The 24,784-nt window shown below is 38.9% G+C and overlaps 1 protein-coding gene across 5 annotated transcripts; it reads right to left on the bottom strand.

Moving 5' to 3' along the window:
- Window positions 1–136: 136 nt before the first annotated feature.
- On the bottom strand, window positions 137–21,400 carry LOC103696622 (histone-lysine N-methyltransferase CLF-like). 5 transcript variants are annotated; one of them, XM_008778306.4, is made up of 16 exons: window positions 20,988–21,400; window positions 16,473–16,574; window positions 15,997–16,325; window positions 12,074–12,235; window positions 9,885–9,969; window positions 9,515–9,670; window positions 9,360–9,407; window positions 9,213–9,281; window positions 8,347–9,080; window positions 5,061–5,196; window positions 4,713–4,918; window positions 3,604–3,735; window positions 3,283–3,373; window positions 925–972; window positions 729–857; window positions 137–652 (listed from the first exon to the last, which is right to left on the bottom strand). In XM_008778306.4, the coding sequence occupies exons 1-16, from the start codon at window positions 21,048–21,050 to the stop codon at window positions 383–385; spliced, it is 2,760 nt and encodes a 919-aa protein (XP_008776528.1). In that variant the 5' UTR covers window positions 21,051–21,400; the 3' UTR covers window positions 137–382. The 5 variants fall into 5 exon arrangements, with proteins under 5 accessions (XP_008776528.1, XP_017695974.1, XP_038971855.1 ...); XM_017840485.3 differs by having other exon boundaries at window positions 8,347–9,011; XM_039115927.1 differs by lacking the exon at window positions 9,213–9,281.
- Window positions 21,401–24,784: the final 3,384 nt, after the last annotated feature.

Below are 24,784 nucleotides of genomic sequence, written 5' to 3'. Positions count from 1 at the left end.
CTCAACGCTAACCACCGAGAGAACTGACGCAGAGAGAGAGGAATATAATGACGCTCCAAAACAGACCTGTCCAATAAACTACGTGATTAATTAGGACGTGCTAGAATCGCAGAAAAAATAATGTGAAATCCTAAAATCAGAAGAGAATGTCATGATTTCTACCTTGAATTAATGATTTTTCTGTAAGAATGAACCAAAAAAAAAAGTTACAGGTTCAATGCAACTAAAGAACAAAACATCCTTCAAATTATGCAAGCTTTTTGGCTCGGCCGCCAGAAGATAATGTCATGATTTCTACCTTGAATTAATGATTTTTCTGTAAGAATGAACCAAAAAAAAAGTTACAGGTTCAAAGCAACTAAAGAACAAAGCATCCTTCAAATTATGCAAGCTTTTTGGCTCGACCGCCAGAAGGCTGTGTTTCGCCCTTCCTTGACCCTGAGGCTTCAGGTTTTCGAGCCCAAGCAGGTGCACGGTCTGCCTCGTAACGATAGTCATAAAAGAGTTCCTCTCCTGCACTTATCCGTTCTTTGGCAAATATGCCTACCCTATGATCACCTGCTACCATGATGACCTTCGCATAGCAATTTGGATTAGGGGAATGGTTGGCAAACTTCAACTTATCTCCCTTCCGATGTGCATCAAGAACAAACTGCAAGGATATGTGTGAGCAAATTATGGTGTGTAGATTAACAATAAAAACATTTGTTCGCAATTAAGTTACATGCCTGATCATTGAGGTTGAAAAGAAATGATGAATTTTCACGATCATAAATCTTTCCACGCTTATCTGCTTCTCGATGAGAAATTAGTTCTCCAGTGTATTCCCCGAGGTATTCATGTTTACCAACACTATTCTGAAATAACATCAAAGATAGTTAAGGTAAAATGAGCAAAAGGGAAAAGCACAAGCAGCAAATTTACCTTAAGGAAAGCTCCCCAGCCAGAAACATCAGATCTTCCAAGTAAGACCTGCAAGCAATTTGGATAAATAAACCCTTCAGCTCCATAACTTGAATTGTCCCAGTGGAAACAATAAAATTAATTCATAAAATATTACAAGCTTTTTTCTTTGTGAAATGCAAATAGATTAGATGATCAAAGGCTTAGATATTATAATATACAATAAAATTTATCATAAGAATGAAAAGAATAAAAATTAAAGTACTCATGTTTAGATTCCAAACAATGGCAGGTGTCAAAGAGAGGTGAAACAATATTTGCCCGATAAAGTTTCAATTCCATCCAATTAGAAATACTGTACAGCCATTCCCTGTGCTGTATAACACCAACCTATCCAATACCTTGCTGGCACAAGGAAATTTTGCATAACTTGAGGGAGATCTGCTATTAGAAATGTGTGCAATACTATAAAAGTGCACCCAGGACTTGCGCTCCGAAGATGAACCTATGCTATAATAGAAAAAACTTGTGCGTTATTATTGTTGTCGCAACTGCTATTTCCTTTTTCCCATTTCCCTTTTTCCCCTTTTTAGAAAACCAAGGCCTACATAGTCACATTCCACTCAATTCAAGAAAAAATAACTCTGCCACAGCCACTGTAAAAATGTGATCCCATAGTGAGTAACCCAGGACTAGAGACACTCTTTGAAGAGCCAATCACCACATTAGTTGGCCTCCCTATATTCATAAGAGTCATGCACATCAGATAAGGACTGCAGCATTTTCAACAAGTCCCTCAAAATTTGGCATGCATCAGGGAGGATCTTGTAGTCTTTTGATTCATGAGATCAGTAGGTCAGTACTTGGGAACCTCCCTCAACCCAAAGATTGTTGCAGCAATTACTCAATATATGTCTCAGATAGAGGTTTTCTTTTATATTTGTACCAAATAAGGGGCTTTGTTTCATATGTACAGAGAACATGGAGATAGCTGGGCCATGTGGAAAAGCCTCCAAAGGTTCTTGATTGAGCAGGATAGGCTATCGGAAGCATTCAACTAGATTTTAGAACAAAAACCCTCTGCTCTCATGAACAATCCTCTCTATTTATATCCTATTCCTAATGTAAAAATAAGCAGCAGACACTTAGTGTTTCTTTAAGAAGACCGCTTTTAAGTGGTCAAAACTACTGCTAAAGCAATCTACCGAATAAATGCTCCCAACATCAACATACATGGTAGTAGTCATTAGCACCATCTGAAAACTTTGTCTGGATGACCATGACAATCCATATCTATGATAGTCCAAGGAATCGTTACATCTCAACACTACACTCAGTGATAGTAACAATTCCCATGCGAGTTGCCTTTAACACAATCCATGGTAGCTATCACTAAAAGAATGTAAAGGATCAACGCTATCAACATCAAATTCATAATAGTGATCATAAGGAGCAAGGTTTTAAATCCTATGGGGCTGGATCATTCTAGTTTTCTCATGGAATATGGCATGCCGCCGTTCCGCCATCCTGCCCCATCCCAACAATTGGGATGGGATATGCCCTAGGATGCGCAGATCAAGATGCTGGGATGACGGTGGGATAGTCCCATTGCAACATGTGGGACGGTACCCCATCCTATTGTCTTGTGGGATGTCCCACCAGGATTTGAAACCTTGATAAGGGCAATCTCAAAACATATGTATATGGATCATGATACTCCATATCTGTGAGAGTCCAATGACTCCCTACATCTCTAATGGTTTGACCACTCTATCTTCTAGATCATGCTATAATTCCTAATGAACTTCAAAGCATTGTCATAACTCTCTCTGTCTAGCGACCTATCCATCCAGAACAGGAATGCAAATGTGCCGGGTCAATGTTGATCTTACAGAAAACTTCAATAATGCTGGCTAGACAACCTGGCCTAAATGTTAGGCCCAACTATGCCTTTCAGCTAGCTTGTTTGCATCCCTAATCCTAGATGATTGACTCACCTGGGTTCTCCTAATGGGGCAAACAGATATCTTAGGTTGGCATGCAATAGTTCTAAGCCTTAACCATGCAGTTTACCACCATGTGCAAGCTATGGCAGCCTTTGAAGGTATGCAGTCATCAAAATCCTGTTAGCTTAAGCTTACACTTAAAAACAGTAATTAGAGGGTAAGTGAAATGGTAGGCAGTTATGTACCACCTTAACTTCTCAAAATGGGTATCAATTATCTACACTACCAAGGCAAAACAAAGACAGTAGGTTTATTTTCCCGAACCAGTGCATACTCACAATCCATTAAACAAATACTTTTGTCACGGTAAAAAGTAACTTTGCAAGCACAAGAATGATCATATTGAACAAAATAGGAAATGATTAATTTTTACCCTTTGTTGTTGTTTGAGGAGAAGCTTCATATTCCGGCATTCATAATTATCTCCTCTTTGATTTGGGCCTCCTAAAGTACCATCACCACATCTGAATATAAAAGAATTGCAAAATAAAGGAAGATAAAGACGAAATATTTTAACAAAATGCATATGTTCAATTGGATCAACTAATAAATTGAAGTTTTACACAAAAAAAAAGAAGAAGCAGCAAAAAACTCAAAAAAATTGCCACTAAAAGAATAAGAAGTTATTGCTGAACAAGAGAAAGCTAAAAATAGATTTGGGATTGAAAGAGGCACTTAAGTTCTGAAACAATACCCAATCCAGCAATTTCTGCAAACATCGGGGTCACATTCCCTATCAGCAGCAAAGCATGGGCATTGACGGCTTCGGCACTGGCTCTTGGCACAATGACAACCTCGAAATCGATTCTTACAAATTTTTGGACACCTAGAAGCAAATAAAAGCAAGTAGATAAATAGCAGATACAAGATGTGTCGCACATGAACATAGATTTTGTTATGATCACCCAAAAAAGGATTCACGGTATTTACTTAAAAAGAAACATAACTGTGGAGATGTTTCATATTCAACTAACATGCTAGTAACAGAATCAATTCAAACACTTTAAAGCCATGCTTTCTGATTTCTGCTGTCTACCTGATTCTGTTCCATGAACAAAAATCTTGACTCAGAAAAGAGAGGAAAAAAAAACTCAAGTTTTCAGACTGAGAGTCTGGTTGCATCTGTTTACTATGTCCCACAAGTGTGCATACAGACAAATACACACATGTGCAACTGCATGAATGCACACATGTGCACAAATAAATATGCATACAACCTATAAAAGCATAAATATACTTGGTATTGAGAAGGCCAGACCAGTTTCCTGGACCCAACCCACCCTTGGATCCAACCCATCTAACCTGACCATCAGTTTTGTAGGTCAGTTACAGGACAGGCATCCCCAATCCAGTAGCATGATGAGTGGGTTCAGGTCAAAGGCATCACCAACCAGCTGGCAAGTAGAGTTGGCTTCAGGAAGACTCATGTAGACATGTTATAGGGCACTAACTTAGCCCAAACTAAACCTGACCTGACCATTGCAATTGCAACTCCTATTACTAACCATCAGATTTTATCAAACCAATCCTATCTTCCCTGTACATTTTACTGGAGATGGAGAGTCGCACACACTTTCAAAGAGTTCCATGTACCCACATACAATATCTATTAATCTAACATTGTAGATGTCTCAGATAAAAATAATTAAAAAATGAAACAAATTAAAATATACAAAATCTAAATTTCAAACTATTATATGCTCTTTCAACAATTTACTAGAAATTAATCAGGAAAAAGGTACAAGCAAACCACACATATTTTTTCCACAAGTTTTATATTGGGTCACGAAGTAAACAACTCACCTGCAGTATTTTTCACAGCATGTTCCATTTACGAGGCAAGGGCACTGCTTTCCGCAAGCAGATTGGCAGCCACAAGGATTATACTGCCGACAAGGCTGATCCTTTTTCTCTGTAATTCTTTTTCTTATGGAATGGTAACCAGCGGATTTCCAGGTGTATTTTAAGCGACGAACTCTACCTCGTCTTCTCAAGAATCTTGATCTTGTCTGCAATTCATTACCCTAAAAGTTATTACTAGAACAGTAATCAACATTATTATATTAGACACCACACAGATATGGAATCAAGTTCTTGTCTAATTTATATGTACCCAGTAAAATGAAAAAACATAGATTCGTTGTACTCAACCTTGGCATAGCCTTCAACCAGAGAATTTGCACCATCAGCAGCTCCATATGTTTTTTTATCTTCCACATAATTCATGTGTTGAAAAACCTCCATGCATGTTTTCATTCCACATAAAAGATTTCTAGCAATAAGACAACTGTCCAGACAAAGAAAGCATGCAATTTATAATGTTGTACAAAAATCATGAATTGCACGAGTATAAAGTTCTTGTCAGCAAGTTATTTCGATGGATGCAAATATGAAAGTTAGTAATATGGCTTACTACAAACATACAATAGATGTAACAAACAAATGGATTTTCAAGTGTAAAGGTGTCCAAAATTGTCCAACATCAAACTTCCAAAGAACCCAACAAAGAAAATGCTTCTGCACAGTACAATATATATGTATATATGTTCATATGCATATCATACATTTATTGTATATGCATATGCACATGTACATGTATATCTATGTGTATGTGTATGTGTATGTGTATGTGTATATGCACATATTATGTGTATTTGGATGCGTATGTGTATTTGTGTTGTATATGCATATCTTTCTGTCTATACACCAACAAAAACAAAGGCTAAATTTGGACTAGACTGGACTTAGTACCAGTGCATCTAAACGAAGCTATACGTTGAATATTTGCAGGGTCTATAAATTTCTTGCACAATCCATAATTGAAGTATTTTTTTTTGACAAACTGGACATGAGGATCACTATAATTAGAGTTAGGATAATGTAGACAATGAATGTCAGCCAATCCTTAAGCTAATCATGTTAGTCCCTCTATATTGGTTCCAATCATGGGTCAAGACCTTTTAGTGTCTACATGGCATTTCTCAATATCTCGAACCAAGTCTATTTTTAGTCACCATAACACAATTGCATCCTCTCACACCAAATCCAACACCTCTCAAGTCTCTACAGATCATACTTTATACACATGGCATGTTCACACCCTCAAAAAATATCCCTTTATTCATTCCTTTTGTCTTACTTTCAGATTTTTCTCAAGCCTACTAATTTATAACCTCATGTTTTATTGCTTTATGATATGATTGTCTACCTAGTTCATTCTCCTCACATTTACAATGATCTTGCATTGCATTTGACTCTGCATCTTGACTCATACACTAAAGTTGTTCTTGAAATTATGAATATGATTACTTATAGAAGCCCATATATTAGTGAAATGCAGGATGCTCTTCACTATCTGATAAAAGATAATAACTAAAGTAGGTTAATAGGAATGATCAGACAATTAGTAGCACTGGCATTCAATTTGTCAAGAGATTTGATGAATTACTTTTAAATTAAAAAAGAAAAACTATCTCTATTTTTGAAATCATTTTCTTGGAAAAGTGACTCTCCAATGTCTAATCAAAGCCTAGAATATTCTTGGAAAATTATCTCCCTATTATCTACTCAAACCTAGAACCTAATGTATACAGCAAATATTGGTACAGTTACAACTGAAATGTGTTACTTTTATAGTGGAGTAATTTAAATTACAGCCATGTCATCACAAAGTATCCAAATTTCTAGGAAATTCATTCTGATATGATTTTCGTATATTTCCTGAAACTTAGATGCAACGATCACATTTCATATTGCATGGCCCTCGGATAATACCCCAATCTTGGCCTACTCATGCAATCCCTTAAGCTGTAGGCTGTATCAGCTTACTCTAGAACCCTCAAATCTTCCTGATTGTGTTATTAGGTAGTGTACATACATCGAAGCCCGCTATATAACCTCTTGGAGCATACATAGCAATTGATCAGCGTAACGAGGCCAAGGCCAATAGAGCCTAGAATTGACCCCTTTAGTGCACTACTCTCTCCTCTTCCTTGTCTTGTTTGCTATGGGTGATCAAGAGAACTTAGGAGTCCTAATGCAGGCATCTAGCGTGCAGGTTTCGGTCTCTCATGCAAAAGAACAAATGTTCTTTCACACACAAGACTGTTTGATCTGGCTCCACCCCTACCTTGAAATGCGCAGAGATAGATGAAACAAATGGGGGAGTGCATCTCTTTGTTAGTTTGGACCTGATTTGAACTTGTCTAATGAAAATACTAAAAATGAGGCTTAGAGGTGCAGGGGAGCTCAGGATAGGGACAGCAACAAGGGCATGGTCAAGGCGGCAATTGCTGTTGAGTACCTTGATGGCAATGTAGCTGATGCAGTTCTCGAGGCCAACAAGCAGGTTGAGGTTGCGGAAGCTAACATCGGCATCGATTGTGACAACAGCAAAGACAAAGTAGATGATGGAGAGGTTCGACATTGGCAATGACCGTGGCCTTGCCGACGTGATCATTACCAGAGATGACCACCACCATGCAAGAGGTTTCACCAAAGAGTTGGGGCTTGTGGTTCCACTGGAGGCCAAAGACAGTGGTGGCAGGAATCCAGCATCGGCAGCAGGAAGGGGGCTTAGTGTTTGTTGTGGAGGAGGGTATTGGAAGAGAGGATGGAGTGGGGAGAGGGGAGAGCATGTGGGCTCAAAAGGAGAAGAGATCCCATGGAGGTAGGGTTTCAAGGTGGTGGCGAAGAGGAAGAGAGACGGTTTAGAATGGGGAGAAGGGATCGGTCACCATGGTTGCTAGGAGTGAGAGGAGAGTAAGGGACCAGAAGATGGATTTGGGGGTAAGGATGAAGCATAGACATAGACCAAGTTTGGAACTTGAGTAGCATAAACAGAATTTACAGAGATGCATTCATCCATTTCATCAATCCGCGCACATCTCAAGGCAAGGGGGGCAAGATCAAAAAGTCTCGTATGCCAAAGAACATCAATTGTTCTTTCACGCAAAAGACCTAACATGAACCGGATACAAGAGCTTGAGATTGGGCTTCACCACTGCCAGAGTGCAGATTTAAGACCTCGCACTAAGCGTTACTTGAATAAACACATCAAGTGATTATCTCATGCATGTTTGTTTTAACAAACTATTTGTGCAGAACATACTGACCTAGGTAAACATGATTTTCCTCCATTGTGTTTCCATGTATTATGCTCTATATATATATATGTGTCAAAATGCACATTTAAGACAAGAATAGTTGATTAAAGTAATTTTGAAGTATTAATTTCAAGAAAAGTAACAAATTCTGTATTGCAGCAAAGATCAGAAGGGATATCATAGGCAAAGAAAAATAATTAGTTGAATGGTGTCTCCAAATTTCCATAATAAAAAGGGAGAAGTCTTTGTTCATGTGAGAATATGATCTGATAAAAAATTTGAAAAATTGGGGGCTTGCAGAAATCAGCTACTTTAAAAAGATATAAACTGACCTGTTCCTTCCAAAAATTTCCAGACCTTTAACAAAAAGGCTTCGCTCAATCACCTTCCATGATTTACCACAAGTGTTTTCATATTTGCAGGTGCTCTTATCAACAAACTCCTCTTTTCTTGAGCTTTCATGACAATCTGTGGCCAATGACTCCTTCACTATCTTACCTGTAGAATCATTTTGAGCCTCATCATAAGCTAAATCAATACTGTCCTGCTGTGATAGTCCCTTTTTTCTGGAACTTCTGATAATTGGAGATTTCACAATTTTGTTCTGTGAGGATGAATTAGAATCCCTATAAGCAATACGTGTATTTGATCTAAGCTTCATATCATGTGGCCAGAGGTGTCCGCTAACGATTTTATCAGAGTCTGAGGGAACCATTTTCTTCTGCTTTTTCCGCATGCATAGAAGAACCTGCTCAGCAATTCTTTTGTTGTCTTTCTTTTGAATACCATATTTTCCATCCTTGTTAATTTTCAAGTGCGAAGAGACTTTAACAGACATGATATATTGTCGTGGATGTACTTCAGATTTACTACTCTCTGAAACAACTCTTGCATTAGAAGAAGCGCTTTCACTTTGACGATATTTTGCTCTCCTTCCTACAGAAGAACCTTGACTTTTCTTTTTTGGATACAGTGATGCTCGCGCGCTACCGGATGACTGTGCTTGAAATTCAAAAACATGCGACATTTGTGAATTCATTGTAGCAATACTCTCTGATTTGGAGACCTAATAAAGCAATAATTTACACCATATGATTATGCAACATAGTGTCTCGAATACGATTTAATGATTCAAAAAAAACAAAGATGGCCAAGCATGAAAAATCAAGGTCAAATTGCGATATTGTTAAGTACATACGACTCTGTAGCAGTGAGTGCCACAAGGTGTGTCATCATCTGAGTTGCTCCAAGGAAGTTGTTTTTCTGACTGATCCAAAACAGAAACTATGAAACTACTAACAGACACAAGAGGTTGGGCAATCAAGTATCCAGTTCACCAACTTACAGGAAATAATAAATCTTGAGAACATCCATGTCGTCTGCAATCAAAAACCTGCAGATATTCACCACGAAACCAACTGTGTCATTATCATAATACAGTAGAATGCACATAGTTAGACCCAGGATACTAACTGGAAAGGCATTTGCAATGGTGCTTACCAGACATCGCCTACAAAAGAGGTTATCAAAAGAATCCAATGCTGCATCCAGATCTTTTTCTGATAATGCATCTGCAATTTTAATATCAACTCCATCTTCTCCCTTTTTAACACATTCCTCAGTTTTCTCTATCTTTATAATGCTCTCATATCTTGCCTGTATAAGATGTTTGATGTTGTTTCATACCTCTGTAATGCCAGCATGAAATGAATGGGAAACAGCTAAACCCAAGTTTACATAAAACTGATTTTCATCATAAGGAAGAGAAAACTGGGCCAGATATCTAATACAGCCATGCAATAATGTTCAAAACTGAGAAAGTCTGAGTAGATGGAGATAATGGACAAAATCACCCACACAATAAACATACCCTGATTTCATCTGTTTTCCTTTCGAGGCACTGAGCCAATGAATCCAGCACAGCATCAGATAAACCAACTTTTTGGATTACCATCCTGGAATGCGATGGTAAACAAAAGCAAATCAATGACATGGATGTAATGAATGATGGAGAGAAAGCACACGTCAAATTATTAAAGGTCATCACATGATAGATGGGTCCAACATTATTAGAGGCCTAGTTACATAAACTCACTAGTAGATCTCAATGGCTTTCTCATCAACTCATGTTTGGGCAACACACTGCTGCCTACCAAAGGATTGCAACCAGTGTAGCGTTAGCGTGTGTTCTGTGGAGCAGCTTCCTGCACCTGTATCTCAGTATTTGATTATTTGATACCTCTTTCACTTTCCCAGCTTTTTTATTTCACTATCATAACTAGGTAATTCATGGCACCATCTTCCTCATAATGTCTTCAATACTCAAATAACGTTTTGACAACTTCTACCAAATAGTAATAATAATAACAACAACAACAATAACATTTTGACATCTCCCAGGTAATGGATCATTCTCAACTTCATTACATGATAACAGCTAGTATTTTTTTTGGGAAAACTGCTGCCTTGGTCGTCTAGGCTCCTGCCTTTCCCAGGTGTGTGTATGGAGGATGAGATTAATTTATGAATTAGCAGTCAATGTTGCCAAGTCGGTGCTTCCAATTGACTTGCTAAATTTTATCTGATATGTTATGTTTCATTTTTTAAACTATAATCAATTCAGCATTTCTCATTATATTTGTTAATTTTTTTATACTATTTTGAGCTGTCATGAACTCTAGGCATACATCTAGCACCTAGGTGCTAGTTGACCCCATAGCTGCCTATCTGCCACCTATGGTCTTTTAAAACATCGGAAACAAATTGAATAAATCATTCAGCCCTCCCCTGATCATTTAGTGAAACAGTGTTATCTTGTTTTTTATATCATATGTTATATAAGACCTTGCACGAAGATTATGTTATCCAATAATTACTCAATTAATAATTACCATAAGCAGTGATTTGTTCCCGTTAGTTGTTCAACATGCAACATAGGCATCTTAGTTATATCCTTTATCCTTGGGACAAATGTATGTGAATTTTGCAAAAAGGGTCCACTTTGTTTTTCATTTCGCAGAACCAGACTACATTATCATTTTGCAAGAATGGCAAATTTTTAAATTTCAAGATGCTTTTGCCCTTGGTTTTAATTGTTATTAAAGTTGCACTTGTGTGGGGCTCACCCACCCAGTCAGACATCCATTGGTTGGGTTGCTTTAAGGTTTTGGTTTTGGACCCAAAAATCCCAGCAGAACCCCAAGTTCGGTTGCATTAGCGCAAACCTAAACAAACCTGAACCCAACCCAAAAATCTTCAGATAAAATACTTGCATGTTTAATTTAAATATATACTTAGCCCCATTGAGTTATTGAATTGCAAAACTGCACCACAATAAGATCCCTAGAAAACGAATACTTACCTAACAAAAATAAGCTTTTACCACTCTTAAATTACCTACACAACCTAGCTTGATTAGCCGCGTAAGATGGGATTGGGTTTGGTTGGGTCAGAGAAATCCCCAATCAGAGGTCAGGTTGCACAGGGTTATGGTTGGGAGATATAAAGGTTTTAGGTTGGAGCTAGCCCTTAACCCAACCCAAACTACTGGAGTTGTAGTCCTAACTGATGTACTTCATCCGAATAAGTAAGTTGAGTTGAATGCACATGATTTCTGAAAAGAACATTTTTACATTGAATGCACATATTTATTGAGGATGAATGCACATCTTTTTTTTTATTATTTTGAATAGCTAGAGTGTATCCATAGGGCCAAGTACAAAAGACTCGGAAAATCTTGAAACTAGGCCAGCTCTGCTAAAAAAATATGGTCCAAATCTGCAAAAACAGAAATAAAAAGTGATGATTTTAAGAAATTACTCAAATATATGCATGAACACCAACCCGCACATAACAAGTTCCAATGCAAAAGGCAAACTAAGCGGATAGCCCAACTATTTGTGATAAAAGAAACAAAAGAGTGAATGGAGCAACAACAAGAACCATACAATTGCAATGCTAATAATGAACTGGGCAAAGGGCACCATCTTATGGAAAGTAAATAGATCAAGTAGAAAATCTTGGACCCATAACAAAAACAAATGTTAAGGTTGTACCAACCGAATAATATAATCTTCAGTACTTCCAAACTCTTTCTTCTCTTCTTCATCTTCAACTACATCATCCTCACTATCACTGCAAATTAAAGCTTCACCACAACCTCGATCATAATAAATTCTCCTGCGACCAACAACGGATTGGTCCTCTGTCATTCTTTGGTTTCTGCACAAGTATTCTAACAATCAGGTAAATCTAGAAATATGTCAAACAAAAACAAAATGGATTAAATCACCAAATTCTCAGTATAATATATTAATTCTACTTATACAAAGTTCTGAGTTTCATGATAGTACAAATATATTAATGAGTTAGTAGTCCAAAAGGGATTTGGAAAATAGAATTGGGAACTCAGCTAAATAATAATAAACCAGAGAAAGCCATTTATATCCAAAAACACAAATTAAATAAATAAGAACCTAAAACCTCTGGGATACAAACTAGTTCATATATTCAATAATCATGATAAGATGTTTTGGTATTGCATTATTAGAATGCCCAAGTCAAGCAGCACTGTTGATAAGTTATAACATAATACAGTTACACTACATGATAATGTATTAAGAAATCAGACATAAGCATACTCCAAACTTTAAAATATTATTTGTTTTACTATATTTAAAAAGTCTTCATTGATAGGCAGATATAAATACACGCACATACATGCATATATAATAAATATAGACAGACAGATAGGTAGAGAACGAGGAGAGAGAGAGAGTTGAGCTAGCATCTTTCCATCAGGATCAAAGCCTCAATCCAATCGATGCAACATAAATGATGTTTTAAACATAATTTATGACATTTCCAGATGTCCTGAAACTAAATATCAAAAGCTCTATGAATCTCCTTTTCAAGTATTCCAATTTGACAATTTTAACAAAAAACAATGTTTTGGCTTAATATATGGTTCAGAAACATCTGAAGCAATTGAATTTTGGTTTGCATGTCTTTAGATGTCTAGATGAAGGCTATTGGTAATTTGGTAGGGATCATGGCCTACAAAATATTTAAGCATGTGACACGCTTATGCACATGTGTTTAGTCCCACATTTGGTGTGTTGCAGAGGTCTTGGTTACTTAAGTAGGACCAAGTACCTTATCTGATAACTCTGTGCCTAGCCTCTTTGGGTGAGGTCCTAGGTTGTTATAAATAGTATTAGAGCTAACCTAGCCCACAGCCCATGTAGCTAAGGGAAACTACAACATGGGCCCCTTTAGGGCAAACCATGAGCCGTTAACAGTATTTATTGTTGGACCCTTCTTTTAAGAGGATACCAAGGCTTAATCAAGGGAGTGTGTAGGACGGTGCAAGTGGAGTTAGTCAAACACACTAAGTGTGTATCAAGGAAGTCTGAGGTACCTAAGGAATGCCACAAATCCTAACCAATAGCTTTGTGGCTGCCTCTTTGGGTAAAGCCCTAGGGTCATTGCAAATTGTATCAAGTGAGGACCCTTGGGAGCATTTGTTTAGTCCCACATCAAGTGCGCATTGGGAGGTTTTGGGTACTTAAGCAAAGCCAAGGACTTTAATTAATAATTCTATGGCAAGCCTCTTCAAGTGAGATACTCAATCGTTATAAATGGTATCAAATCAAACCCAAACCACAACACATGTGGCTAGGGGACTCTATGGGATAAGCCTTTTTAGGACTGACAACAACACAATCATGGTGTTTGTGATTAGCCTTCCCTTAATGACAATCAGAGTTGTTCATAGGCCGGGCTTGGGCCGAGCCTCGAACTTCCTAACCTTTTTTTTGTTAATGTGCTACAAAATGCTTAAAATACTTTAAAAATAATAAATATGAATAATTAAATATTTTCATCAACCTAAAACATATCTATTATCCCATTAAGTTCATATATCAACAATAATTATCAATTAAATCGACCATTACATCAAACATAAACAAATAGCACAAGATAACAAAAAATTCGAGGCGAGCCAGGCTCAGGCCAAGCTTCAATCCCCAGGCCCAAGCTTGGCAGTTATTATATGTGCTTATTTTTCAGGCACAGCTTGGCCTGTCTAACCTAAAATCTTGGTCCAAGCCCGTTGCAGGCCGAGCAGGCTGCCCAGCCCGTGAACAAATCCACGATGATACAAGGCATAAACAAGAGTATGTGAGGACCTATCCACGCATGTGTTTGGTCCCACATTGGGTGCATTGGGGAGGTCTTAGGTACTAAGCATGGCCGAGGACCCCAATCAATAACCTTCTACCTAGGTGAGGTCCCAGGTTGCTCGCTATTCAAATCATCCTCTTTGTGGCTTTCTAATGGACAGGAAAGCAACCTCCAAAATATATTATTTTTCCACTCTAATTATATTAGATATTGCATATTGTGATCAACAATGTCAATCCTCCTATCATCAATTTTACATCTACGAAGAGATTGCTACTTTGAACATTGTGAGAGACTACAAGCTTAACATAAATATGTACAAACACAACAAGCTTACAATAGAGCTGATAGAAAAACATTACAAACAACACCCATACTCCTTCACACTTGAAGGGACAAGGATATTTGGTAATTTACCAGATATTAATTGCGTCAGCACAAGCCCATGTGATGAGAATCCAGCAAGGTTACATAAATGAAAGGAAAGAGAGGGAAAAAATTTCCCTTTAAATAATGAGAACAATGGAAGGGTATTTAAGTAAAATATCTTATAGAAATAACACCAAGGGCTTCTCTTATGAGTTTAAACATGGTCAAACCCTAAACTATTTCCATTCAAGGACACATGCACCTAGTTTCTTCACCATATTTTCCGCCAAACACCCCTTGCTATCCTAGAAGCAGAAAAGGAGCATACCTCCAAGGAGAACCCTAGCAGCTTCCCTCTTGTGCAACACATGAAAATTAGTTTGTGCATCAAGTCTGCAAAATGATTTTCAAGATTGAGCTATTGCTCATCAATAGCTATAACTCCTAGTAATAAATGTTTCCCAATTGTAAGCAATCTATGATGTGTTAAAAAAAGTGATCATGGTGTGGTATATTTAGGGAGATCAGGTTGTAGGAACTAAAATATGCAATACTAGTACGAAGTAAATATAAATATATATATATATAGAGTACAACCATCCAATTATTTTACACTATCTGTTCCAAGATTGACAGCTTCAATAAGCTCACAAATTAGTCACAATTCTTTGGTTTCCAGAGTTTCTTTCTTTATTCTTAAGTTAATCCCAGAGGCATATCCAGTCTATATATATATATATATATATATATATATATATGTATGTATGTATGTAATTGTTCTCAAGAATAAAACTTTTCAAGAAATAATACTATTTTATTTATAAAAGGATGTCTCCGACTTTCAAAGGCATGATTTCAAAATGGTTTAGCCTCTTCAAGTACAAGTCATGTAAAGGGAAAACTGAAAAGACTTACTGGTTGCTTAACAAAAGAAAAAGGAGGCAGAAAAATTAAGTTGTATCTTCCATGATGTTTCTTTGTCACCCCAATCTATTTTGACATTGCAAATTCCATCTTCCACATCAACAAGATCTTTCAAGTTACCAAAAAATAGGAAGATGCATTGTCATTAACCTACTTACACTCATGAAGACTTAGAGCAAATATCCCATGCCAATAAATGAATAATCTAAGTAAATATGTGAATCAGCATAAAGCCGATACAAGCACATGTTGTAGGATCAACAATAGACAGTTGCATTTAGCATACAACATTGCACACATAAGAGTCTGTTCATCAAGATAAATGTACAGATATGCATAAACATCCAGCATTGTGAAAGCAAGTAAATGTACTTGTATGTCTCTAAATCAATGTGCAAATCTAGTTACTCACATCTAAGTGTATAGACGTTCATAGATGCAAACAAGACATGAATATGTTTTTGGGGTACATATCCAAATTATTATAGTTCCAGATGTACCACCTGTCCAGGAAAATCCATGTAGTATATGGAGGTAGTTTTGGCACTTCTGGCAGTTTGATTGGTCGAACTGCATTCTTTCCTCCAAAGTTGCTCCCTAAAATTACAGTTGACGAGGCATATGAACTTTCTTCTTGACAACTACTGCTATCTTTTTCTCCTCCAGAGAGTTCAAGGCTATTTAGAGTACAAAGTGCATCATCTTGCCTTTTTGTTAACAAATTTACATCTACGTCAGTATTGTTGATTGTCGGATCTCTCCTGAATTTTGACAAATTATAAAGATGTTGTATGATGCTACTGAGTTTCTGTTTGTTCTCTTCCATTGTTTTCTGAAAAAAAAAATGAAAATATAAAAGGAGCAATGCTGCAATAAGCTTTCAAGCTCAAATCACCAACTGAAATAAAAGAACATAAAGCTATATTAATACTTCGACATTGGTAATAAACAAGAGGGATGGCACGATCACTCGGTTTACCTTAATATATATGAAACGATCAGCAACGATTTGTTTCTTCAAGGAATGAATAACTGGTAAAATATCCTGAGAAGCATGATTTCCCTCTTTAATTCCAGTAATCTGCATTCATGAAAAGCCAAACTAAACATTAATAACAAAGTAAATCATGGAGATCTTTTCTAGAGAGAGGTGGAAAATACAAATTATTACAGAACATAGATAGACAAGCAGTAAGCGCATTATCCAAAGGTTGAAACACTAGTACCAACCACGTACTACTTTTGTCCCAAAATGGTATCGTATCAGGATATGCTACCATCCCCACTCTTGGGACAATTTAGCATCTTAGTACCACACCAGGACACTTTTTATTTTTTATTTTAAATTTTTTCTCTTACACAAAATTTTCATAAATATTGATATATTTTAATATCCTTAAACATGTTTTTTGAGTCAATAGGGAATATGGTACTAGTAATGCTATGGACACCTGTGGTCTCAAAAAAAACGAATGAAAGAAAGAAAAACTATCGCAGATAAAAGTGTCACATCATTTATCAATCATAATATGTATAAGAAAGACACCCCCATAGTTGCCGCATATATTTTTCCCAACATAACAGAAACCTTTTCATTAGGATCATTTTAAATCAATATATTACCAATTTCAGCCGTAGCTTCAGGTGCTTCCAAACATGCCTAAAATTTATCCAACTCATGCAACAATTCAGTGACATGTGCACATTAATAGTTCAAACATGCTACAGATTTTTCCTCTCAAAATTATTTTTGTATTATTCTTAATAATTACCTTAATCTGAAATAATACAACTTTATAAAAAAACAAAATATAAATCGAAAAAGATAGTGTTGTAGGGTGATGTCCATCCATGATATATTTGAATTCGATGCACCAAGGAGAAAAATTTTGAAATGATTTTCCTTATTTTTCTTAATTTTGACCAAAATAGTCACAGCAAAAAAAGAAGTGAAGCCTGACTGGAGGCACAAGGTTTCCAATATCAGGGGGGGGGGGGGCAGATTGCATTGAATGCAAGCCGGATCTATCCTCCTTTCTCCTCTCCCTTCCTCTCTTTCTCTCTCTTCCTCTCTCTTTCTTTATTTCTGCCAGCACACCCCTCTACTGAACCCACATAAAAGAGATTATGCCCCCTGCCCAAGCCAGCCTCGTACTGGCCTATCCCAACTGATTTTTGACCAGTATGGGCAGGTCGTCCCAAACCATGAACATTGGACCAACACATGCAAGCTACCATATAAATTCTTGCTTTTCCGATGAGTAATTTTGTTACCAAATGCACCATATCCTTTAGTTCTAATGGAGAAAAAGGAAAGTCGTCCTTGGTTCCAGATGAAAGTAAAGATAGAATGAAATGGTGATAAAGGGCCTTGAATGGTATTTCTCAGTATAGAATCAGTCCACTAAAGAAACAAATAACAAAATTGATCATAAGGCACAAAGCAAACATATTTAGCAGCAGCATAAATCATATGAAGTTATGTCTTTTTCTCCAGGATGCATCCCACGTGCCTGTTCTGGCCTGAATATATTTAAGCTTTCTCAATTGCATAGGCAAGCGCACTGGCTCGTGCGAATGGCTGAAAACCAGGGGAAACATAAGTCTCTGAACTAGTCTCAACTCAGACATTTGATTCCTTTTTAGTAATGAAAAAACCAGTTCCAAGATGAGAAGAAATCCAGATAAATAAAGCTAATTTCAAGTTCGGGCATGAACAAGAAAACATGATTGAGTGACTTCAAGTATTTTTTCAGGCTTTTTTTTTGCATATATATACCGCTATAAAATTTTCATTTTTACTTATTTAACCTTTATATATAATATTTGCATAAACATCCACACCATTTGGTTTTGTCCAAATATATATTGTTGCAATTAAAATTTAACACAACCACATCAAAAACTAGCCATTTATCTTGTAAAATAACTTGAATACCCTTTCATAATAATAATCCTCCAAGATTTCCATATGGATAGATGAAATTGTGGAGAGATTTATTTTGCAAAAATATCCCTCTAGACTTCCCCAACAATCAGATGGCTTTAAAGTCGGGGTGAAAATGGATCAGATATATCTATCTATCTAGGTCCATTTTCGTATCCCAATATGTCCAAATATGCATATAATTTTCAACATCCAACTAATATCCACAACGACCTTCATATCCATCAAAGAAAAGTAGATATGAATATGGAAAGGCAACTATCTACTCCGTATCCCAATATCTAGTTCTTTTTGCAATTATATTTAGTCATATATAGCACTAATGAACTTTAAAGGAAACAAGTGATGGCACTAACAGGTCTTTAACTTAATTTACTTTTCGTACAATGATATATTTTATTTGATAGTTCATGAAGTTTAATTGTTTGATTGATATCCATATTTATACCTGTACTGTCAAAATCTGATTTGTATTAGCATCCGACTAATCTCCATGTTCATATCCAGATTATAATTACAGATTTTTATAAGTCAAATAATTCAATGGTTTGATAGATTATAACTTTATAATATGCATTATCTCGTATATAATATATATTTTTTAATATTATTATATTGAGACAAAGTTAATAATTATATCAATTTATGATCATAAAATGCTATTATAGTAAATAAAATATTTATTATCGTATATTATGTTATAATGTTCTAATCATGGAACTTGCATTCTGAAAACTAGAGGTAAGATGCTTGTGGTGGATAATTGTGAAGCATGATAATTAATGGTGGTTGGTCGACATATCTAATATATATTACTAAAATGGAGGCTCTGCTTTGAATAGAACTATCCATTTGCCATGTGGATGCCATGTTAATAACATTACTAATACAACTCTTTACTATGGATAATGAGTAAAGATTTTATTTAATACAGTTCTTCATCAAAATATAACAATAAAATTATTAGCTTATTAAACCACATTAATTAGTACCGGTAAATTACAGAGATTAATGATATATGCTAATATTAATAAAAAAATACTTTTCATCAGTACTATGCTCTGCCCATACTCCGCACGAGTCGTTAGATTGCACTAATATTTTATTAATTTTTAATGCATTTTTATGATCATGATCTTACATAAAAGTGAAAATATAACCACTAATGACCCCACTGTATTGCATCTAAATATTCCCTAGATACAATACTTTTCTATTTCTAATTATACGTAGGTTGGATCGTGATTTTATTATTTTATAATGATATATTATTTTATTATATCAATAGATATACATATAATATTAGAATTTTGTATAGTAATAGTATATCATAATATTAATATCAAAAATTAAATAATTAGACTTTTATATCTATTATATTCTATTATATTTCTGTTATCTATTTTGTTATATGAATTCTATATTGCATTTCGAAAAATTAGAAAAAGAAAAAAAACTGTACCCTGTGCATTACGTCGGTTATATGCTAGTAAGAATCTCTTTTTGAGGTATTGAACAGTAGCTGAACATATCATGTATCATGGTATAACAACCATGAGCACATGGAATTCAAGCACGGTCTAAACAAGTTTTTGTCTGGCAATCAGAATGAAGAAGAATAATGTGATATTGCATTCACATTTGTGGCAAATTCACTTTGCAAATTTATGGTAAAGCAGCAGCAGATGATGGTTGAGCAAATACATGGTTTTTCCTTCATCATACGAAGTGGCACTCATGACAACATCTTGGAAGAGAATGTGAAGATTTTGAGTGCATTAAGTACAAATCCTTTGCAAGTGCTATTGGAGCTTATGGGAATAATTGGCCATACCAACGAAAAAAGATCAGACCACAAAACAAGCTGATGTTAGAGCCAGCAAGAAGATTGAAATTAAGCTTCATGGAGAAAAACAAATAGCATAAAAGGAGACGGTTTATATTTTCATCTACTTTGTATAGTTTCTAAGAGGAATTTGGGAGTTGTTGAATTATGTCAACCGGCTGCACATAAACAAGACTAGGATTCCAAGATCACACCTAATCAGGAAAGCGTATAACTTTGTGTACCAAAACTATCATTTGGGAGTAGTTTCTCTTCAGATTAGGAAAAATAAATAATCTTTCTTGAAACCGTTTTGAAATCTTTGATCAGGGATCTATACAAGAGTAACGAATTTGCATTCGAATCACACAATAACGCTAATGAAAACATATCACGGTTAAGGAGTGATCAGGTAGTCCCAAGACAGAGGATCGAGCTTGCTTTTGGGGTGACACCGGTCACCCTGGGAAACCAAAATCCCCGGCTGAGATAAGAGCACCCTGCGAAAATGTGGCTTCCATCACGATGAAAACCGCCAGAAAGAAATCGCATAACCCACCGGCATTGCAGCAAAAATCCCATCTCCAGGAATATCTCGCGCTTGGAAAGAGGACAAGGTCAAGAAATCGAATTTACAGGCACCAGCTATTGAGAAGAACAAGAGGGGGGCAAAAAAGTATAAAGGGGGAAACCGTTAGGGTGGGGGACAGAGATCGACGAACCTGAAGGCCGGCGGATGGCTCGGATTTGGTAGCGGAAGCCGAAGACGAGGCCTTGGACGCCATGGCCTCGATCTCTTGAGGAGGGAGAGATGCGTGACGGCGAGGCCCTCCTCTCCCTCTCCCTCTCCCTCTCTCTCTCTCTCTCTCTCTCTCTCTCTCGGAGAAACCCTAACAATAATGACACGCCTCGAGACCTTTAAGGGTCTGAGACCGCCGCCTCCGAGGCATCCCAAAAGAAAAGGAAGGAATTAAAGCGAGTGAGACGAGGAGAATTGGGGCGGGGGGCGGGGTGCGGGGTGTGGGGCGTTCGTTGAAACGTTATCACGCGAGAGGGCGGCCAGAAATAGAATGGATTTGGGGGGAACCGCCCGGATCTCCCTCCTTCACATTTTGAAATCGTTTTTTCATTTTTTTTCTTTTTTCTTTTTTTTTTTGTTTTTGGGTCCCAAACGCACCTCCAGCTCAAGTTAAAAAAGATTGCTTGTCCGGCTGTAGCAACGGCGCCTCGCCTCTTTAGCCCATCCCCTGTCCCATTTATTGGACCTGGGCTTTGGGAGGACTTGGCTTGTTTGCCCGTCGCCACCGCAGAGGGAGGGGTGGATCCAAAGAAGGATGGTGTGCAAAATATGAGGCCGTTGGGATTAGGTCGCCGTGTCCCAACCAAACAAAACTTCTTTGACCGGAGGAAAAGTCATCGTGCTGATGGTAACGGCTTCTTAGGACCACATGCGTGCTGCCTTGCTGGGGTCGGCACGATACACGTACCAATAGCACATAGCGAGACGTGAGCTAGCTTGGATGGGCCTGTCCCCATTGTTTTAGATACTTGCTTCTGGGCTTATCCTCAGGTTACTCTTGCCAAGTTGTCACTGTCTCCTCAACATTGACATACTTCTCGGCTCGAACAAGAAGCTCTGCAAAATCTCTCAAAAAAATTTTCTCCAAATCGAGGTCTCAAACCACTCTTCATGGTAATCATTGTGACTGAATGGTTTAGATCATGGATCTCCAACATTGCCTCATTGAAGCGGTTAGCATAATATCTTAAGGACTCCCTTTTCCTTTGCTTCAATGCAAACAAACTCTCCAAGTAGGGCTGTTAATGAGCCGAGCTGCTCGGGCTCGGCTCGGGCTCGGCTCGGTAAAAGCCCGGCTCGGGCTTGGCTCGTTAGTCAAACGAGCCCGAGCCCAAGCCCAATATGAGGCTCGTTTATACCCGAGCCCGAGCAGCTCACGAGCCCAAACGAGCCCTAGTCTCCCACTGAAAAATTTTATTTCAGCACTATAATTCATAAAAGTCTGACCACATAGAGAAAAATAGCCTGTTATCAAGCCCGAGCCCGAGCTCGAGCCCGATTACGAGCCCGAGCTCGAGCTCGTTCTGGAGCTTGTAATTGAAACGAGCTTTACGAGCTCAAGCCCGAGCCTTTGCTTTGCCAAGCGAGCCCGAGCTCGAGCCCAATATAGAGCTCGTTACCGAGCTCGAGCCCGAGCCCGAGCCCGAGCTTCTGTGAAACGAGCCGAGCCGAGCTCTCCCAGGCTCGGGCTCGGCTCGGCTCGTTAACAGCCCTATCTCCAAGCCCCTCTTTTCCCTTCGGTTGCTGATGAAATGGGCTGTGAGCAACCGACCAAGCCACTTAAAGGATTTGATGGAGCTCGATTGAAGGATAGAGTACTAGAGCCACACTGTCTTTCGAAGTGTCACTATGAATGCTCGGCATAGCACCGCGTAGGTGGCACCTTGAAGTAACATGAGAGTTTTGAAGCTCTCCAAATAGTTCAGGAGATATGAGGTGTCATTGTATGTCTCCAATTGAATCGTTTTGATGAGCTGAAAGAGGCCCCCCCATAATACTTTACAAAAAGAGCGACTTGGTAGTGAACTCCAAGGCATCTTCGAGCCGAACACTGCCGCCCCTCAAAGCCTCGATTCGGTTGTTCATCTTCTTGATCTTTTAATCGAGACTGGCCTCCCTCATGGAGACCCTTGCTGATTGGTGAGTGGAGTGACTTGGAGTCGAGTCTTTTTTAGAATGTAGGCTTGGAGAATAACATCTTCTATCCTAAACTCTATGGATAAGAATGGTGGTTCTGCTACACCTATCGCAAGCATCGAGGATGGGAATAGTAGCTTGGCAGCGCTAGGTCTTCTGGTGGCTCGGCACATGAGCCTGCTGCTAATTGGCGGTGGTCTGCAGCAGGTTCTGGACGGCTATTGTAAGAGCCTAGACCTACTGCACGAGCAAGTTGAACTATCCGACATTGATAGTTGGTGCTGGTTAAGGATTTTGGAGAGGCGGAGCTATCAATAGGCTCTGTCAGGAGGCATTTGATTCTAGGCGAGCTTCTCAATGAATAGTGCAGATGCATCTTGAGTTCTCTTTGACTTCATGGCAACAACTCTTCTCAAATCTCCAAGACAGGATTAAGGATCCTTCCTTTAACGCCAATCTATTGTCATCAAAATCCAACCCAACCACTAGACAAGATAGAGTATATGTAAGTGTCAAGAATTACCTTAAAATATTTATACATCTTGATTTTGGAGCTAGAATGATTGCTTGATGGAGGATTAGGCTATCACAATGTTTGATTTTAAATTCTCATTAGAAGTGTTGCTGGTGGTCCAAACCGAGAACGATTGACACGACGGTGTGAACGAGGTTCCGCCTGAGTTGTCTTGGTTGGTGCTGGTCGCGCTCCACCTTCCGCCAAGGAACCTGCAAACAAGCCTTGCACCACCACCAGGGTGGTGATGGCCCTCCGACGGTCAAGTCAGAGGAGATTGGAGGAGGAGAGATGATAATCACAAGTGGGAGAGAGTGCTCTGGGAGGTATTGCTTACCCCCCCCTTCTCCCCCCAGCCGCATATATACCTGGCTGGGAGGTCTCTCAGGGGGGTTTGTCGTCGTGGGGCACGATAGAATGGCCACTGACATGGCCGTTACGGGGCGTCGTGGAGCAGCGCTGGGTACGGTCATGGCAGGGCGTAGTGGAGCTCCGCTTTGTACGGTTGATACAGGAGATCGTGGGCAGCATCGGGTACAGCCGTTGCAGGGAGTAGTGGAGCAGGAGGCCGCGGCGTGCCTCTGGAGAATAGCCTGTCGTTATCAAAAGATCTCCGACTCGGGGTCGGAATGCTGGATCATAGGGCAGCCGACCCGGGGTCGGGCTGCGAAGCCGAGGAGGTCCGACTCGGGGTCGGAGTGCTGGATCATAGGGCAGCCGACCCGGGGTCGGGCTGCGGAGCCGAGGAGGTCCGACTCGGGGTCGGAGTGCTGGATCATAGGGCAGCCGACCCGGGGTCGGGCTGCGGAGCCGAGGAGGTCCGACTCGGGGTCGGAGTGCTGGATCATAGGGCAGCCGACCCGGGGTCGGGCTGCGGAGCCGAGGAGGTCCGACTCGGGGTCGGAGTGCTGGATCATAGGGCAGCTGTAGCTTTCCTGGATACGCGTGCCGATCACGTGGGGCATGGCGGCTCAATTCCCCCATAACAGTAGCCCCCCACTTCCGAGCCTGGAACCAGAAGGGGAACAGGTGAAGGGAGTGATGTTTCGAGATTGCCGCCATCCTTCGGAGAGGCGCGCGCGCTTCAAGCTTCCCGCCTTCTTTATGGCGTATGGCGGTTGCTGCTGACCTGGCAACCTGAGGATTTCGGCGGACATCCTTCCTTAATGGTGTCGATTCGCCTTTGGGGTGCGAGCGACCCTTCGGCGGCCAGGCGTCTTCTGGCGTCATCGAGGTGTCACTTGCCCTTTCGCCTATTTAATCGGGGGCCCTCCCCCGTCCGTCTTCTT

The sequence above is a fragment of the Phoenix dactylifera genome, unplaced genomic scaffold, assembly GCF_009389715.1.
Source record: "Phoenix dactylifera cultivar Barhee BC4 unplaced genomic scaffold, palm_55x_up_171113_PBpolish2nd_filt_p 000046F, whole genome shotgun sequence".
NCBI lineage: Eukaryota > Viridiplantae > Streptophyta > Magnoliopsida > Arecales > Arecaceae > Phoenix > Phoenix dactylifera.
This window is presented reverse-complemented; position numbering and strand designations above follow the sequence as displayed.

Coding starts and splice junctions, on each gene's coding strand:
- LOC103696622 (XM_008778306.4), bottom strand. CDS start 21,050: ATGGCGTCCAAGGCCTCGTCTTCGGCTTCCGCTACCAAATCCGAGCCA. Junction 16,326..16,472: donor ATCGTTTCATATATATTAAG/GTAAACCGAGTG, acceptor TTTTTTTTTCAG/AAAACAATGGAAGAGAACAA. Junction 3,374..3,603: donor TGCAGAAATTGCTGGATTGG/GTATTGTTTCAG, acceptor TTTTATATTCAG/ATGTGGTGATGGTACTTTAG.